General features: G+C 36.5%; 1 protein-coding gene across 1 annotated transcript in view; it reads right to left on the bottom strand.

The window, feature by feature from the left end:
• Positions 1-14,512, bottom strand: part of LOC140143604 (uncharacterized) — a 32,238-nt gene extending 17,726 nt beyond the window's left edge. The window contains exon 1 of the mRNA XM_072165417.1: positions 14,342-14,512. Within this exon, the coding sequence (XP_072021518.1) occupies positions 14,342-14,420 (79 nt within the window). The 5' untranslated portion in view covers positions 14,421-14,512. The remainder of the gene's footprint in view (positions 1-14,341) is intronic.
• Positions 14,513-19,760: the final 5,248 nt, after the last annotated feature.

Raw genomic sequence — 19,760 nt, 5'->3', positions numbered from 1 at the left:
CAGTCACCATTGACCAATGCCCCTGTGAGCCATTCCACGTCGCTTTTTGCAGCAGAGGCAGACAAAACCCCGGGGGGGGGGGGGCACTCAACTTTGGAAGTGACGGGTATGTGCCTACCGGAGTCGCGAAGTAGGGGCCTATCGGGTACAAAGCGTTATTTTAAAAAGGGGTCATTGGGTACAAACAAAATAAAAAAGGGGTCATTGGGTACAATATTTTGAAAAAAGGGGGTCATCGAGTATAAGATTTTTTAAAAAAGGGTCATCGGGTAGAAAATTGTGAAAAAATGGAGCAAAATTTTGAAAATTTCGGCATAATTTTGAAAATATGGAAAAAAATTTGACAGTTTCGGCATTTTTTTGTTGCACTTTGATGATGCTATTCTAGAAAAAGGGGGTGAGTGAGTGAGTCCAGGGGCGGACTGGCCACTGTGGCGTTGTGGTGATCGCCACATGGGCCGCTTGGTTCAGGGCCGGTTGCTCAAAAAGAAGAGAAAAGGAAAGAAAAAGGAAAAGAAAGGAGAAGGGAGAAAAAAGAGAAAGAGAGAAAAGGAAAAAGAGGAGAAAGAAAGGGAAAATAGAAGAAAAGGGGAGAGAATGGGGAAGGAGTATCTTAAGACATAGGCCCTAGGGCCTGCGGCATAGGTCCGAGAGCCGAAGGCGTAAGGCCCAAGACATAGGCCCTAGGGCTTAAGGTATAGGCCCCAACACTAAGCTATTATAGGCCGGCCACTAGTACACCGTCGCGGCATCACCTACAAATGGCCTTTTGAATCAATTCTCTAGACCGTAAACACAGCAAAAGGCCAATACTCTAGATGCGATACAGTAAAATTTTTAAATTTTAAGCCAACAGCAAAATATTGGGCTGGCTGTCAATGTAATATTGGTATTTCATTGCGGCTGCGGAATGAGGCTAAGGCCGGTATGGGCATTTGGTATTAGGCAGACATAGGAGAAATAAATGAAAAGAGAAGAAAGGAGGGGGATCATTGAGGGGGATGAGTAATATAAGGGCCTACACAGTGTGCCCGCTGTTTGTCTGCATAGTGATAGGGCCTAAGGCCTGTAGAAATAGGGGCTGATAGGCCTACAGGCACTCGACTTTCGAAGTGACGGGGATGTGCGGACATGGGACACCAGTTTGTAACTATACATGCTATAGTTTCCCAATATTTTAAAAGGGATGGTCCATCCAAGCCCCCCATGATGACACCTGTAGGCCTATGTGAGTTTCTGACCAAATCAATCTCATATTTGGCCATTTTAGCCTAAAAAGTGTCAATTTTTTCGCGCTTCACGCGAATTTATTCCACTACATCATCACCAGTTTAGCTTCAATATGCCAACAATGTCTGTGCGCTTCGCGCGCATTTGTACAATAAACTTATGTTGACAATGGAAAAAGAATATTTCAAGTCTGTACAAATGGAATTTGGCTTCAGAAATCATTGTCAAATCCGGGCTTCCTGACCCCCTAGAATAGCTAAAACCCTTAGTTGTCCGGGGGCTTCGCCCCCTGGACCCCCACCAGGGGTCCTTACGCGGCCCCCTGGACCCCATGCGCTAGTCGCTACGCTCGCTTCGCTCGCTGCGCTCTATTTGAGTAATAGGGCCGGTCTTAATAAATTTGCCACGGCCGCCTAAAACCACCAGTCCGGCCCCTGAGGGGGTCATTGGGTAGCCGCAACCAAAAAAGGGGGTCATTGGGTAGCCGCAACTAAAAAAAAAGGGGTCATCGGGTATGGCTTTTAAAAAAAGGGGGTCATCGGGTATAGTCGACTTCAAAAGAGGGGGCCTATTGACAGGCACATACCGTCACTTCCAAAGTTGAGTGCCCACCCCGGGGACAAAACAAAGGACTGAAATAACGGAGTTCAGAAACGCACTTCACTATGTTGCTAATTGAAGAACAATACTAGTATTAAAGTCGGGACTCATAAATTATGTGTAATGGAATGTGTAAAAACTTATTCAGATCTAGTATTAGAAATATTCAATCTAGATCTAGAATCTAGATTAGAATATAATTTAATTCAATTTTAATTTAAGGGATTAAAAATTGCTTAGATTGATTTTTAACCCCTTAAATTAAAATCAAATTAGATTGAATCGAATTGGATTTTTAAAAATCAAAGCGATTTTAAAAATCGAATTAGATTGAATTCTAGATTGAATGTTTCTAATTAGAGAATAAAGGTATTGTTTTTAACCGCTGGAGTGCATCTATCGTCTCATATAACACGGGTGACATCATTATTTTAAGTAAAACAAAAATAATGATGTCGCCCGAACTCGCCCGTGTTATATGAGATGATAGATGCACGACAGCGGCTAAAAACAATACCTTTATTCTCATTCTTAAACACTTCAATTCAAATAAAAATATCAAAAGAATTACAAATTTTAATCAAATTAAATCCTACATTTTGCAAGGAATTATACCTAGGGCTTAAAATCGATCAGTCCTGTTGTTGCTATGCGCCTCCAATTGGTTCAAATAGCGAGTACGCCTATCGCGTCGATGCACATGCGCTGACCCGTGTGGTAAGAACCAATAAGATTGCAGGAACATTCTCAAGTGTTTATAAGAATAGATTAGAATTCAGTTAAATTTCATTTAAATGTTTTAATCCAATTTTGGACTTGTCTCTGATTACAATCACTAGTAGACTGATTTTTTTAGTTTGAGGAATTTGTAGGGAACGTATACTGGATATCTTCTTCCATCACAATAGTAGAGGCTAGTAAAAAAATTCCCATCATTTATTCTCTATTTAGTAGGTGTGATGAACTATTTTGGTTTGATTGTTTATTGATGCCAAACACAAGCAAACACAGAACTTCATACTTTTTTAATTAAAAAAATAGTGTTTTTAATTTTTTTTAATTTCTTACAAATCTCAAAATAAACAGTGATGAAAACTACATACTGGCCGTATTCACCATGCTTTCTTGTTGTGTTTTTTTTTTTTTTTTTTGTCTTTTTTATATAGTGTAAAAATAACTTTAGTAATGAATTGCAAGTACAAAAAGATCATTTGCTTGTCTATTGGCAGTCACTAGTCTTTTGGGAAGGCTTGTGTGCAGGCCTCAAATTTTAATGTTTTTTTTTTGGTGTGGGGGGCCTTGAAAATGGGTGCCCCCCCCCAAAAAAAAAACAACAACAACAACACATTGAAATTTGAGGCCTGCACATAAGCCTTCCCAATTTCCCAAAAGACTAGCAAGGGCACCAACAAGGCTTATATTAACCAGGCACCCAGGCTTTTTTTACCCCATGGTTGCCCAGTTTTAGCTCCTGGTGTATCCAATATTTTACACACAAACTATAGGACCAGGAGCCATCTTTGGGACCAGGAGCTCATTTTAGCTCCTGGTCCAGGAATACTTAATATAAGGCCTGGGCACCAAGGCCAACAAGTGATGAAGAATGCCTTGAAAATGACAAAGATATGGGGCACCAAGGCCAAAACTGAAATAGGGCAGGCAATGGCCTTGGTGGCCTCACTGCAATTCAAGCCCAACTTAATATGGTACTTTCATAAAAGACTAGTATTGACTGACACCTGCCGATGCTAGTCTTCATGAAAGAAATAGTTTGTCTGCCAATAATAAAGCATTTACAAGTCAAAGATTTAGGACCAGAAGGCCCTACCTGCAATAGCTGCCAGGTGTCATATTTTAGATACGTACACTACATAATGCAAAAATTATTGAGATGTCTACATGGCAGCTATCGCAATTGGGGCCTTCTGGACTTAAACCCTTGAAGTGGATACTCATCATATTTGCAGTATCCAGATTTTTAATTATTGGAATGAAGGTACACTTTACCCGTCACTGACCCCCCACCCCCCACCCACCGGAACCCTAGTTTGACTCAAGTTCGGTGGTGACGTTGGTGCAAAATTTTTTGGGCCGGGGTGGAGTATTGAATCGCACTCGTAAAGTTAATTGCGTAGAGCACACATGTACAATGTTGGTTTTAGGGCTCTCAACTAACAGGTAATTATGTACTTGGGTACCGGTACCTGATTTAATTTTCGAAAAAAGTATTTAAAAAAAATACTTTTGCTTCTATTGAACAGGTAGGGACAAATTGAATTAGTATGCATTGCTAGCTGTTCAATAGAAGCAAAAGTAATTAAAATGTACAACTTAATCCAATTTTTAATTTTTTTTATTGCAGTATTTCTCTGGTTTCCAACCTCGAATAACAACTGAGTAATTTAAGGCCTATAACTGCCAGGTTATTTTTTCAAATTTTGTATAATAAATTTTTCAGGTACTTTGACCCGGGTAGGCCAAGAACAGGCGGGAACTCAGAATTGGTGAGAGACTTAGTTGGTTTGTATTGGCACAACCGCGTAAAGACATTGATGTCATTAGGCCTACCGAACTTGAGGCGAACCAAATAAAAATGCCTGCACATTGAACATTTCCAATCATTGTGTGCTATAATTTACAGTCTACAAAATATCGTTAAGGAACTCTGCATTGTACTTGTAGGCATCACATGTCAGTGTCACTTTTTGAGGTCGATTGTTTTTATAATTGGAGTTCATATTTACTAAATTACTACTGCATCGTGCATGTATTTAGTTTATGCACAACATGTATTGCTATGCAAGTATTTAATTTCTTTTAAAGTGTTAAACCTCCAGGTAAGATTTTTCTTCACAAAATTAAATTGTTGACTTAATCGGTCCAGCAGCATGTTGGGAGAGTTTCAAATGCATGCAACAGATAGTTTACAGATGCCAGCTGTTCACTTCCAAATCATTATCTTTTCGGTCTGTCAAGAATTGCGCCATTATCCTCAGTTGTTCTACTGCACCTGGAAATGAGAATAAAATAAAATGTAAAATAATATTAGCCAATGATAAATTACATATTATTATCCATGTATCAGGATTATAGACTGCCTTTTACCATGGACAGCACCATTTGAGGTTTGTAAATTGGGATCCCAAAAATTTGGCATACGCAAGGGGGGCAAAGAATTTTTGGCAGGCCGAGAGGGGGGAAGCGAATTTTGGCGGGGCGAGAAGGGGGGGAAGTGATTTTTGGCGAGCCGTTTGGAAATCACCCCGGTTCATAATTATTGCACATCCCCTATGTCAATGATGGCTGCAGAATTTGAAAACAGTCATTTGCCCATAAACTTAGCTAATTTTTGACATACAGACATGGTGGCAAGACCCTCATTTTGAGTTAAATCATCACCTTTTTAAACAAAATAATTAAATGTAAAGGACCGTTCACAAACACTTGTAGGGGGGGACTTTACAGGCCTCGAAAATTTCAGGGACCTCCCTTTTTGACATGAAAATTATGGGTCAACCCCATAGAAAAGCATATAAACTAAATTTTTCCAAGAAAATTTGTGGTCATCACCTGGTCATTTTTTTCAGGTCCCCGGCCCCCCTTAGAGAGGGTCAAAAAATTTCAGGGCCGCCCTTTTGCATCATGCCCCTAACAAGTGTTTGTGAACGGTAGACTTAGACTATAGAAAAATTATCAAATTCGTGGACATCGTGGAACATTCAACTACGCGGTTACTCCGCGACTAATCATGCTAACTACACGCGCGTACAACGCTACTCTACGCATCCATATTAGCGAGGCTATCTGCGTACAACTGCTTACTACGCACAGCCACGCAAAGAGTATATGTTCCACGATGTCCACGAATTTGATAATTTTTCTATAGTATTGGTTTTAAAAGAAACCCACCTTGCAGAGTCGTGTACACGACAAGCAACACAATCCAACATCATGCTCAGCTAGCTGTACACACAGACAAAGGTATGATCAATTGATGCATATGAAAACATACGGGCAGTGCAGTACATGGTAGTCAATGGAACAAATCTCGATATCTCGTCATGTTTTCGCCGTCTATTCGATGCGGGATTCGATGTCCGTGGCAATATTTGTCCTTAGTCCATCTTATTATTTGCTTCTCTGATACAAGATAAATTGAAAATCTATTGCAAACTTGTCCAAGCAAGTCGGTAAACGAGGCAAATAATGCGATTGATTTTCACAACTATCGTGTGTATTGCATTTTGTGTGTGTGTGAATGTCCCACAGGGCGCAGCCATGTTTGTGATCGAGGTCAGAGGTGAAATCTGTCAATCAAACTACTTTGCGATATTTTAGGGAAATATTTTGCCGAAGGCATTGAGGTGGTGTGGGAGGTCGCCATTAAAATTTTGTATTTTGGGGTTGGGCGATACGTGATACTTTGATACCGCCGATCGGTACTGTGGGTCGATACGATTAATTGGTATCGGCCATACGATACCGGTAGGCTACTTTTGACAGACTATAGAAAAAATAAAATGTATTATTATGAAACGTATTGAAAACAAAAATATTCGAAAATTGAAAACAAATAATTATAAGCAAATATTCTAATCTTTCATTCTCGACTTCACGCCGGGGGCACTCGGCAACTTTGGAGGTGACGCGTATGTAGGGCTGGATAAGACCCCTTTTTCAGCATCGCTGTCACCCAAAGACCCCATATTTTTTACAAACACATGCTCTGTCACCCGAAGTGACCCCCTATTTTCCCCAGGCGGCGAATGGCATGATCGAGCCGGCAACTTGTGAAACCGCCCGGCCGTATGGCATTTTCCATATAGGCCTACCACTACTTGGTTAGTTTTGTGGGGTTCATTATCGAACCCCACCGGTTTAGCTTGTATTTATATTATTTATTAACATAGGCCTATTTGTTTGTGATATTTCAATCGTTTTAAAATTTCAAAATAATCCCATTCAATTACACGGTTGAAGATGAAAATTTACTGAATTTAGAGAATGCAATGCGACCACCACCTGATTTTTCCATTTGATCTGTCACCCAAAGACCCTTACAAGTTCAATTTGAACAGCAACTTTCATTTATCACTGATTTTGTTACTTATTTTGAAGAAAAAAAACAATGAAATTTGAAGCCATTTAGGACTAGAAATTCGATTTTCGAGGTTTTTGCAGCGCTGTTTCGGCTCTCACCCAAATATTCCATTTAAAAATAAGGTCATGTTCTCACCCAATGACCCCATATTTTTTACATTTTGCTCTCACCGAATGCCCCTTAGTGCGAAAGTGCCAGCCCTACACCTATAATCCATTTCATATTGAAGTGCCCCCCACCCCCCGGGACTTCAGGTAGCGAATAAATTGTGTGGTGTAGTGATTTAATTCCAATGGATTGTCCCCGGGATTGTCTATGGGATATACTCAGCGGCATACCATGCGTGATATGTGCGAGATATTTCGAGTGATAGAGGTGAAGTTTATGATGTTGTTTTTTTGCAAATTTCCAATGTTTTTCGCCTCCAAATGTATTGGGAACTTTCATAATGATTGCATATTAAAGACCCATTCAGTGATCCCAGCGCAAGTGTAAAAAATTAAAATTGTTTGAAGGATAAGTCATTCAAATTGTCATTTGGTATTTTGAAATGACAAATTTGGCAAAAAACGAAAAAAACCCAGCAGTACTGACGAAGTTGAAGCCAGTAGCTGCCAGTGGCGTAGCTGCCAAAATTGCCTGTTTCTGTTTGGGCCCCCGCCCCTTGGCGCTATTTGGGCCCTCGCCTCCTAGCTCAAGGAAAAAAGAGGAAAAAGGAGAGAGAGAGAGAGAGAGAGAGAGGAAAAAAGGAGAGGAGTGGGGGGGGAGAATGGTACTATATAATATCAAAATGTGTTGCTTTTAGGGCGCTAGCACCTATAATCTCTTTTCTCTCTCTCTCTCTCTTCACTTTCTCAAACCACCGGAAAAAAATTGGGTCAACCTTTTCGGGCTGTTGAGGAAGGGGCGGCTAAATTTTTGTTTGGTGGATTTGGGCCCCCGCCCCATACAGGCTTGCCCCCCCCCCTGGAAAAAAAAATCCCAGCTACGCCACTGGTTGAAGCCCCATTCAAATACACAGCAGCTAATTTAGATACTATCAGTATCTAAATAGTACAGATTCGTGTAAAATGTCTTTCGGCTGAACCACTCGCATAGGCTATGTTTCGCACATCTAGGCCTATGACAATGACAAAGGTACCGAAATCTGAATTTTGATGATTTTTACGATCGTCTGGATGAGCAAATCACTGAATGGGCCTTTTAACTATTTTATCATTTTGGAAGAAAAAAAGAAAAATCTAAAATTTAAAACGATCGTACATGAAGGCTTTAATTAAAAAGAAAGTTGTAAACTTGTTGCATCTAGTTGATTAAAGTGATGTTTGCTATACTGGTTTTATTATCACCTGTGTTGTTTGTGTTTACGATTCGTAATCCCACGAAGAGTAAGTTAGTTCGTTAATGTGGTAGGCCTACAGCCACACGTACCCCGCATCCCCTGAACAAGCACATCCCGACTCATTTCAGGCACGGATTCAGGGGGAGCGCCGACTGGCCCGAAGAGAATAGAAGGGGGCTTTCGCCGATTTATGTTTAAAACAATTGCTAAAATTGTCCACCAAATCGCTTCAATTAGATCTTCATTTTGCACAAGTTTCTTACCTCATCCCCCTCAGACAACCCCCTGCGTCGCGCAAGCGCGCTCCGCGGCCATTCTTTTTTTTCATTTTTTTTTATTTTTTCTATAAATTCTGCCCACTCCCTGACTGCTCTGGATCGACAATCGGTAACAAAAGCTGGTATCGCCCATCCCTATGAAGATTGACATAGACGTATTATAGGACTGGGAGCGAGTCTAATACGTGTGAGTAACGGCAGAAACCGGTTGTGAAGAAGACTACGTGGATCGCTACAAAAATAAGCGTCCTTAACAACCTGTCAACTTTAAGACAAATAGGTGAAAAATTACACTTTCACGATGTGTTTTCATAATCTTTTTTATTTCACATGATCCGTGCATATATCGCCTTGCTATAAATGGAAAAATATTTTTTTAGACCAATCAAACCAATACATGGGTGTAGTACGCCCTTAAACATACACAATACATTATCGATTTGAACTCGCTGGGCTGCACGTGCTATAGGCCTACTCCTATATTATACCGAGTGTATAGGCCTACATGTGGTTCAGTATGCCATTTTTCGAGTTTTCGTGTATACACGGTCTGGATTTTTGCAAGTTATAGGAGAATTCCACGTAGGTCCTCAAAAGTTTCTTCCAGATATTGGAGATTAGATTCGCATAAAGACGAAACAGTAATCTTTAGTCTTTAAGGGCTGGGGTATGAACGTTTGGACAGTATTTTTTTGGGACATTAGAGCACATCAGACATATCGAATTGCATTCTGAATACGAAGAATGTCATTCTGATATCAAATAATTTTGATTTTTGAAATTCGCAATTTAATACACATTTTATGGCAAATCATTAAAAATTGATATCTATATAAATAAAAGGAAGTCGCTAAATCTTGTGCGCGAATAGACTCAGAGATGCTTTCACTTTCAGCTCTGATTTATTCGTACATTGATCGGGTACATATTGCCATTAAACCATCTGAGGTTCATTTTGCAAAAATTGATGGTAACTAAGAGAATAACATAAAAAACTGGCGTGTTGCTATGCAAAATCGCATGCAGTGGCATTGTGGGTAATAAGGACAACGTGAACCGCGTAATAATATTTCCATTACAAAACCATACGCAGAGCAATATTGCCCTGTTTTCTGCCAACTGCGAGGTGGCCAAGAAATGATTCAGGCTATCTAAATGCACAACATCGCGTACTTTAAGAATGATCTTACGAGCTTTTCGCCCCTACGCAGAGCTGCGCACCCCATTTTCCGCCACTGCACCGAAGTTGGCAGCCAAGAGATTAAGGCTACGTCGCGTGAATTTTATATTTATTCTAGGCCTATGAATCTTCGTTTAGTTTTACAGCCAAATTCATACGTGAGAATATACGGGGAAAGCATTGCACTTTATTTGGTTCAAAACGGTCAAGACCAAGAATTGGCCTCAAAATCAGTGAAAATATGGTTAAAACCGGGTTTTTTCCCGGGATTTTTTGTTGTCAAAACTCAGTGGTAGCGCGTACCGTAACTAACTGTCAGCAGCGCGTTGGCGTTAGTACGTCGGCGTACTGAGAAATGTGACGCGCACGTACAGGGTGCATAATATGCACAGACCAACTTTCCGTGCCAGAGAAATTGAAAAGAAAAGAAAGGAAGACAAAACTGAAAAGGTAGGCCTATGGATGGGTCGGGTTGTGGATTATATGCATGGTACTGGATTCGGTTAAGAGATTACCCGCCAAGATGATAAAAAATCGTGAGGATACGAGAGGAAGGAAGGAAGCTAAAAATGAATGAATAAATAAATAAATAAATAAATAAATAAATAAATAAATAAATAAATAAATAAATAAATAAATAAATAAATAAATAAATAAATAAATAAATAAATAAATAAATAAATAAATAAATAAATAAATAAAACTAAAATAAATAAATAAAACAAACTAAAATAAATAAATAAATAAATAAAACAAACTAAAATAAATAAATAAAACTAAAATAATGAGAACAGAATTAAATAGATAAAAATAATGAGAACAGAATTAAATAGATAAAATTCAAACGGGAAATCAGAAACTAAGCAGGAAATATGAAAAATGGGAATAAAATGTAGAAAAAAGCCAAAACTAAAAGGAGAAATGTAAGAAATGGTAGATTTTTAAAATAATGCATGGGAACGGGGCTCAATAAATGAATAACGTGGAAACGGAAATCACAAGCTAAGCAGCATGGGAACAAAATAGACCTATGCAAAAGAAACTGAAGAGAAAGAAAGGAGATAAATGAATAAAAACAAAAAAAGAAAAAAGAAGAAGACAAAAAAAAGGTACGGGTAGGCCTATTATACGGGTTATGGTTGCAGTAACTAAATGAAACGGGAGCAAACTAAAGAGGGAAAGAAAGAAAGAAACTAATCAGGAAAATTAAGGGAAAAAGAAGTTAAAATTAGAAACTAATCAGGAAAAATAAGAAAAATAAATAACAACTGAAGGAAACGGGAAATCACAAGCTATAGCAGCTAATAAAAATGAAGCTATAAAGGGAAAGGATAGATTTAGAAAATAATGGGAATGGGGTTAGGCCGATATTTAACAGTACTTGAAGCCGACGATCAATTGAAAATTGTGACCTTTCGTATTGAAGATATGGATTTTTTTCCCAAAACACCAAACAAAAATAAGGTCTTTTGGGGAAAAATCTTCAATATAAAAGGTCAAAATTTTCAATTGACCGTCGGCTTTTCCTCCCTGCTACATACACTTTAAGAATATATCATTAGATTTATGTAATTTACTTCGAGGACTGTTATATATCAAAAATTTGAAAAATATCAAATTTTCATAATTTGTCATAAAATTTGAATTATTTTGTAATTTTCAAAAATGAAAATTATTTGATATCAGAAAGACATGCTTCGTATTCAGAATGCAATTCGATAGTTCTGAGGTGTTCTCATGTCCCACAAAAATACTGTCGAAACGCAATAAACGCTCATTTTAGATCCCTTAATCTTTACATAAATATTTTACCATCAATTGAGCGTTAATTTTGACTAAATTCAGAAAATATTTTGGCGTATATAAAATTAAAATAAAATTCTCTGCCTCCTAAACCACATAAATTTTCACGATTGGGTATCATGAATCGTTATATATGATGTGCAGTTAATATTCATATATTCTTTTATACATAGGATGCTTCAGTTTTAACACAAAAAATATTTCATTGAAAACCCTCCCACTCGGCGATTTCAAAAAGGTAACCACGCTTCCCTAGACACACTTCCCTAGAATGTGCAATAAATTAGCATTAAAAATTTAATGCAGTGCCAAAGCACCCTTAATCATACCGCCCAGGCCTATATCATACCGCCAAACAAACAAGGACTTTGCCAGAGGGCGCAACATGATTCAACAACGACAGATTCGGAAAAAAGAACCTTTTTTATAATTCGGAATAGAGATCACGGTGACTCATTTCGGAATGAAGAACCTGTTTTAGATTTCGGAATGGAGAACCCTAAATTCATATTCGGAAAAGAGAACCTCTTTTCATATTCGGAGTAGAGAACACGGTGACTTATTTCGGAATAAAGAACCTTCTTTCGTTTTCGGAATAGAGAACCCATTTTTGCATATTCGGAATAGAGAACATTTTTTCATATTCGGAATGGAGAACCTTTTCTGTTTTCGGAATAGAGAACCTTCGTAATAGAGAACCTTTTTAATTTTCGGAATAGTGAACCTTCGAAATAGCGAACCTTCGGAATACCGAACCTTCGGAGTAGCGAAGTTCGCCCCTGCACAGGATGGATTTACCATGGTAACAGCAGTGGCACTGCACTGGTACTACACTGGCGACAGTGATACTTTCAAGTTATTATTAGGACTCCGTTGCGATCTTTAACCCATAACTACAACACCAACAGAATATAGATATGTTTTTTTTTTCAATCTTTCAATATTTATTGATTTTTATTCAGAAACAAGAAGGAATTAAGACAATTAACAACAAATCACACATAAAAAAAAATAGAAAAAAAGTAGCAAAAAAGGTTAGTAATTGGTTACACAAATTATGCAGTCACTTCTACCCAGTCACACTAATTATAACATGTACATATGCACAAGGTCACAAAGTAATCTAGAAACATAGTCTACAAACTTTTATAAATAAAACAAAAATACCAGAAATCTAGATGTCAAATCTCCATTTATGAAAATGGCAAGAGAGTTTGTTTTTCTTTTTAGCAGAATCTTTGTTTATTTTAATGAAAGCCTTAAGACCAATTTTGTTGAGAGTTTTATTTTGAAATTTACACACATAGATATAGTATTTGACACTCAAGAACAAGTATGTCAAAAACATATCATCGGGCACCCCAAAAATTTTATCAAAGGTTGAAATATCAAAATCAATATCATCTTTATTTTTAATAGTTTTAATAATATCTTCCCAAAGGGGTTTGATTTTCTCACATTCACAAAAAACATGAGACATTGTTTCAGGCATTTTATTGCAAAATGCACAATCTGGAGAATCCCTCCTTTTAATTTTGAACAAGAAATCATTAAATGCAATGGCTTTGTGGAAGATTTTGAAATAAAATGAGCGAAATCGAGAGTCAATTGAACATTTAAAATTACGAAGATGAATGTGATCCCATTCCAAGTCCTCAGGGTAATCCGCAAACTCATTCCAAAAACAAATGCGTTTTTCAGGAACACATTTCTCAATCATAATAGAATAGAATATAGATATGTTTGGATGTGAAAGGCTTACTTGATGAAAGTGAACTTGGTGATAAACGTTCGTTTTCCTTTCACGAGCATTCTTATTTTGCTTGAATTAATTTATACGTTTTTCATTTCCTTGTATTATTGGTTTTATAAGTATAAGTATACTCGCCACTGCCATGTTTTTTAAAATAATTGGGTACCAATCATGTTGATACACCCTGTATTATTGGTAATAACTAAATGCCCAGGAAGGTTTTCTGTCCAATTTAAACTCAAACCCAAATAATGAAATAGAATAAAGGAAAGCTTACTTGATCTCTTGGTCATATAAGGTGGATCTCTATGGTGATTAAATGTCGTAATTATTAATACGCATTATGCATGGAACATGATGACATTTAAGTCTGTTTAAATCTTAGTACCTAAAAATTTAAATAAAGTCTAAAAACTAAACGGCCTTTTAAAACACCTATATCAATTTTGGATGACTCAATATGAAGCGCTATATTATTTCACCTTTTTGTTTGTTTACTTTTAATAATCTGGTTTATTAAATTATTAATTATCTCGCGCTCGTTTTCACCGCCACGTTTTGTAATTTTACCCAGAATTTAACACGCTCACGTCGGTCTGCGTGCTAGCCATAGGCTTCAAAATAAAAAGTCAAAGTTTTGAGATATTTTCTCAAAATACCAAGAGCTATCTTAAGAACCACTGAACCAATAATTGGCTTGTTTGTACTCATTTTAATGCATTTTTCATGCATGATTCCAAATATTAAAAGAGTTAAAATTATGAAATTTTTGAATTTCTGAAAAAAAAAATTGAAACTTGTCGTCTGCAGTCGACACCCGTGTGGAGAGGGTTAAGGAGTTGTAGATTAGATTAATTCACTTTTTCTATTTGCTTTGTTTTAATATAGTTTTTTTTATAAAGGTAATAATTAGTCGCGCATCACTGCTACGTGCTGATGTAATTTTATCCAGGTTTAAACACGTTTAGTCAGTTTTGCATACCACTCTTTTAAGCTAATTAACTGCATTAGAAAAAGAGGAAGAAAAAAATATCAAAACTATTTTGTTACTTACTCGTTTCCGTTTTTATCACCACTACCGCTTGGAGAAAACACAAACACGTAATCAACAAGATACTCATATAGTCCATCATGTTGGAAACAAAATCATTGCTGATATTTTTCTTAAAATCATACCTAACATATTCACCGAAAATAGTTTACCAGCAGTACATTTAGCATTGTGTATAATTTGCAAATGTTGATACCATCATCTGGACCAGCTGTTACACGTTGGTAGCTTGCATGTGTGGCCAAACTAAAAACATCAATAGTTTCACGTACATTATCAATAACAATAGATATGCGTCATAATTTATAGGGATAGCACCCATTTCTCTGCTTTTTCAGTTTCAACATCCTCCCAACCATAGACTAATTTGGTTCAACATAAATTATAATTATGAAAAACGAGATGTTACTAAGCATTGGGTAAACCGTTTAAAGGGGTACCTCATAATCCACAGCCTCACCTCCAAACTTAACACAAAAAAGTTCATTATATATATTTATGCCATCAGAAAGTTAGGGCAACCTTATGTTTGTGTGCATTACCTGAAGTTACAGATTTGTTAGTGTAACAGACATCGTCCAACTTGGGTTTTTTTTTTCAGTCTGGCGGCACACCGAAATTAACGCAGTGGCATAATAAATGTGCATGCACTTATTATACATGCAAGTATGAAATTTTGGATATTAACTTTTTTCGTTGATATCTTTTAACCATAGGCCTATTCCTAAACTAAAAAGAGGACAGTGAAATCACGTAATGCCCCTTTAAAATGACTATAAGAAATGAGCATACAAATTCTGTTCAAAATTGGGTCTTAAGACATTTTTAACCGTTTTTTATGCCAAGTTGGCAAAATAAGACTCTTTTTACTAAAAAGTATTTCTTATAGTAAAAACCGAAATTTGCTTTATTGCTTATTTAGATATTTTCCTTTTTATTGCCACTATCTCTTATTTTCTGCGTTGATATTTTGCCTAGTTTTTATTTTGTTTTTCAAAAACTTTTTTTAACATAACCCTCTCCACGCGAATTTGATTTTTTTTAATTCACAAATTTCAGAATTGTAAATTTTCATAACCATTATTGGAATCAGCATGAAAATGCATTAAAATGAGTAAAAACAATAATGGTTCAGTGGATCCTAAGATACATCTTGATATTTCTGGAAAATATCTCAAAGCTTGGACTTTTTTTTATGTTGGAGGCTATGACTAGCATGCAGAGCATTGAGATCGATGGTCAATTGTTTTTATCATCGTCTGTTTTTATGTACATTGAGTAGGATTTCATTGAATGAGCTGCAAAATTATCGATTGACCTTTACCGGCACTGTTTACTATGGTGTCGTCATTGTTTCAATTTAGAATAATCAATAACTGATTATCGTGATATGAGTATAATTATTAATATTATAGTAATAATGATTGTATTGTGTTGTTGTTTGTTTTATTTGAAACAATTAAGACAGTTGAGGTACCGGTATTCGTACATGTACAAATATCATTATAATTTGCGAACTTGATTATTAATTTTTGTCATTGTCCACCCCCTTAAGGAGCTGTGCTCTTTTAAAAGACTTCAAAACGTCTACCAAACGCTTCTTATACCGCATCAAATCAAACGGCGGATGTTAAGCTTTAATCATAGAAATATATTTTAATCATTAAATGATATACAGGGTTCAAAAGAAATAACTCCCCCCCTAAAATTACAAAACATTTCTTTGCATAACTTGACATACATTTTGTTGATTTGAAAAATTCAAAAAGCTGTGAATAGAGGAATCGTTTTGCAACCCTCCCAAAGTTGTTTTATTTGCAACAACATTATTTTTGGTCAAAAATAATCACATTTTCCAAAAATGATGCTTCCAGAAAAAGTTGCACTTTACGACATTTTGTGCAAAACGTTCTCGATATTAATGTTAAGGTTGATTTATTTCTTGGTTTTTTCCTTCACCTTTCTGTCTCTGATCCTTCAGGCACCCATGCAACCATAATTCAGTGCAAAACAAAGATTTGTTGGAGTTAATTTTGACGTAAAATGAGATTTTCTATCAACTTTTTAAACAGCAGTTGTTTAAAAAATGGTAAAATCACTAGGAAAGAGAAATGAGCTCTCCACGCATACATTTGACCAAAAGGGTGAACATTTACCTGTATTGGGTCGGTTGAAGCATCTTGCATTTTGATTTTAAATGATATTTCTTGGATAAATGTGTAACACTCATGATGTGGCCACAAGAGATTGGCTGCATGCAGTTAACTGGCTGCATGCTGACTTACAACCTCCAATCTCTGTTGGCTATTTCTCCTTTTCATGTACGCATTTATTCAAGAGAGCCGTTGCTATAGAACTTTGCAACTGTTTCAGTCTACTTTGCAAATAAATTTTTCATCTCTTCTAGCCAACGAAAGAAATAAGCATCACACTACAAAACTTGTTTCTACTCCTATAGTGATTTTACCAATTTTGAAACACCAACTGAAAATCCCATTCATGTCAAATTCATGTCAATGAATCATTGTTTTATACTGAAAGATGATTGCATGGGTGACTGAGTAATTGGATACATAAAATTTAAGAAAATAAACTAACAATTAAATCATTCAAAACATTGATCACGTTGATATCGAGAACGTTTTTGTACATTACATGTATAGGATGTTGAAAAGTGCAACTTTTTCTGAAAGCATCATTTTTGGAAAATGTGATAATTTTTGAGCAACAAAAATGATTTTCAAAAAAGAAGAAAATTGGCAGGGTAGCAAAAGATTCCTCTATTCACAGGTTTTTAAATTTTTCAAATCAACCAAATGTATGTCAAGTTATGCAAAGAAATGTTTTGTAATTTTAGGGGGGGAGTTATTTCTTTTGAACCCTTTATGATGCTAATATGAAGAGTAATATCAGTAATATGCTTATTGATCTGAATATACTGATAGCCATAGTAGGCTTCAACATAAAAAGTCCAAGTTTTGACATAATTTCTCAACTGAAATATCAAGAGTTATCTTAAGAACCACTGAAGCAAAGTGGGCTTGTTTGTACTCATGTAAATACACTTTTCATGCAGATTCCAAATATGGTCTTGAAAATAAACAATTCTGAATTTTTATGAATATTTAAGGAAAAATTGGAAATTTGTCGTCTGTAATCGACATCCGTGTGAGGAGTGTTACTGTTAAGTAAAAATTGCCTGAAATGCATTTTGTTATTTGATTGACGCATAGGCCTATGTGCACCTGATACATCAGCATCGCAACACAAGAACAAATCTAATGAAATATAGAAAACTAAATGATAATGAATTACTAGTAAACAGACATTACCACCACTTGTTTTAAAACGCTCACGAGACTAATAAAATGAAAATCCAATGTTGTTCTCCAAGCATTGTTTACCAACAGATGGTTACAATGTGGTATGTCTATGCACTGTAATTATAAATTTGACAACATTGAGTACGCATTACCACAAAATATTTTGTTATTAAAACACACATTAACGAAACAAACAAAACAAAAACAAATGAAAAGTTTTAAAAAGAAAAATGAACGAAAAATAACAACAAAACATATATGCAAAAGTTGCTCAAACACAAAAAGGCTATACAAAAAAACCCGACTTACAACAAATGAAAAAACTACAAAAACAAACAAAACATAACAAGATACAAAAATACAAGCGAAAGAAAAGTGGCATTAAATAAATTAAAAATCGATATCATTAACGGGTTAGGCCATTTTAAATCGACTTTCGAAAAGTTTTTTGATACATTCATTGATTTCTCAAAAAGTAAAAATCGCAGTTTAACAAATAACGGTTCAAATGAAAGCCATTATTGGGGCTAATTGTTGTATCACTATGAAAGGCCTGACACCAATATAAACACTTATTTCGGTGACCCAAGTTCATGGTCATTTCTGCTCACGCACTTTTTTACAGATGGCCTAGAATTTCATATTTCGGTTTCAGCGATTGCCCGAAAAAGGTGGTATGTTTTTGAAAAGCGTTTCCGCTTGGAATGTAGATAGTTGTTGTTGCTATTACTGTTCGCGATTTTAATTTATGCACTTTTTAGCCGACAATTTTCAATGCATTTTACATAATAGAAATGTCGCTGGCATAAATACCGATATTTTTAACAGTATCGTTTTTAAAATCAAAATACCATCCAAAAGAGTTCCCAATACTTTTATGAAACCGTAGATACCAAATCGGACTGCAGGTGATGAACAGATTTTGAACTAGAATTAAAAGAACCAGCGTAGGCCTTCTCAAAATGTACTTTTTAAAATATCGAGTTGTTTAATTTTGGACTGCTTTTTCCTTGTTTTTATAACAAGAAAATGCTTTACATACCCCAAACTTCTCACATAGTCTTGGCTAAGTGTCCGTTACTGGTTGATATTATTAGAATTAAACGATTTTCATGATTAACTTACTTTTACCGCAATGTTTTCCCTCGCAATGTTCAAATATATCCCCAAAATGGCGTTGCTTTCTGTCTCACATTAATGACAAGGTTATCCCAAGATGTGTGAGAGTTTCTGACACTATATTCACGGGTATTCTATAGCTATTCAAACATATACAAATTTGGCTGGTTTGCGATAAGCTATACCATTTTCACCCTGATGTGGTAGACTGGATCCTTCAGTTTTTCAACAACTACGCACGGTCATCGGGTTGTGCTATTGGTGAATAAGGCAAAGTGACGGATTGTGGGTAAATAAAAGACGCCGTCATTAGAGGCCAGAAGGATTCAGGCTACAGCACTGTATGAATTTCATTACACTCCCTAGCGTTCGATCAAAGCGCTGGTGTACACTCGCACGCGCTTAAAGACACCGCATAGATGCGCGAGCGAAACAGCTGCTTCAACGCGTTGACGTCACTGCCACATCGGGGTGAAAACTGGTATAATAGGTCAGGCTTCCTCAAACATGTCAAATAGGTTTGTTGAAGCGCCACATGAAATAAAAGACTGAAAAGCGCCACTCAATGGCTGCGAAGCAGCTTTCGCGGTGCTTTAGCACGGCCGGGGGAGTCAGAGGGGTGCCCCCCTGTGAAGTTAACGTGTTTTTGTTTTTTTTAGTTGAGGTGCAAATGACGCCATTTGGTGCAATATTTTGCACTATTTTAGCCTGTCTTTACACGGAGAACATGGGATTTATTTATTTATTTATTTATTTATTTATTTATTTATTTATTTATTTATTTATTTATTTTAAATCTAAACGGCGCCTCGCGCCACTCGGGAAGCCACGCTATTTGCGGACCCCTGGTATAGGTAATAGATGACTATGAAAACTTTCCGCATACCGAATATGGGTTTAGCCCATATTTAATTGCCTTTAGGCCCTATGATTTATTTTTAGAAAAGAAAGCCTAAGACTGGAGCCTAATCAATTGAGAA

This window comes from Amphiura filiformis, unplaced genomic scaffold (genome assembly GCF_039555335.1).
Source record: "Amphiura filiformis unplaced genomic scaffold, Afil_fr2py scaffold_24, whole genome shotgun sequence".
Lineage (NCBI taxonomy): Eukaryota > Metazoa > Echinodermata > Ophiuroidea > Amphilepidida > Amphiuridae > Amphiura > Amphiura filiformis.
Note: the sequence above shows the minus strand (reverse complement) of the source record. Positions and strands in the feature narration are given on the sequence as shown.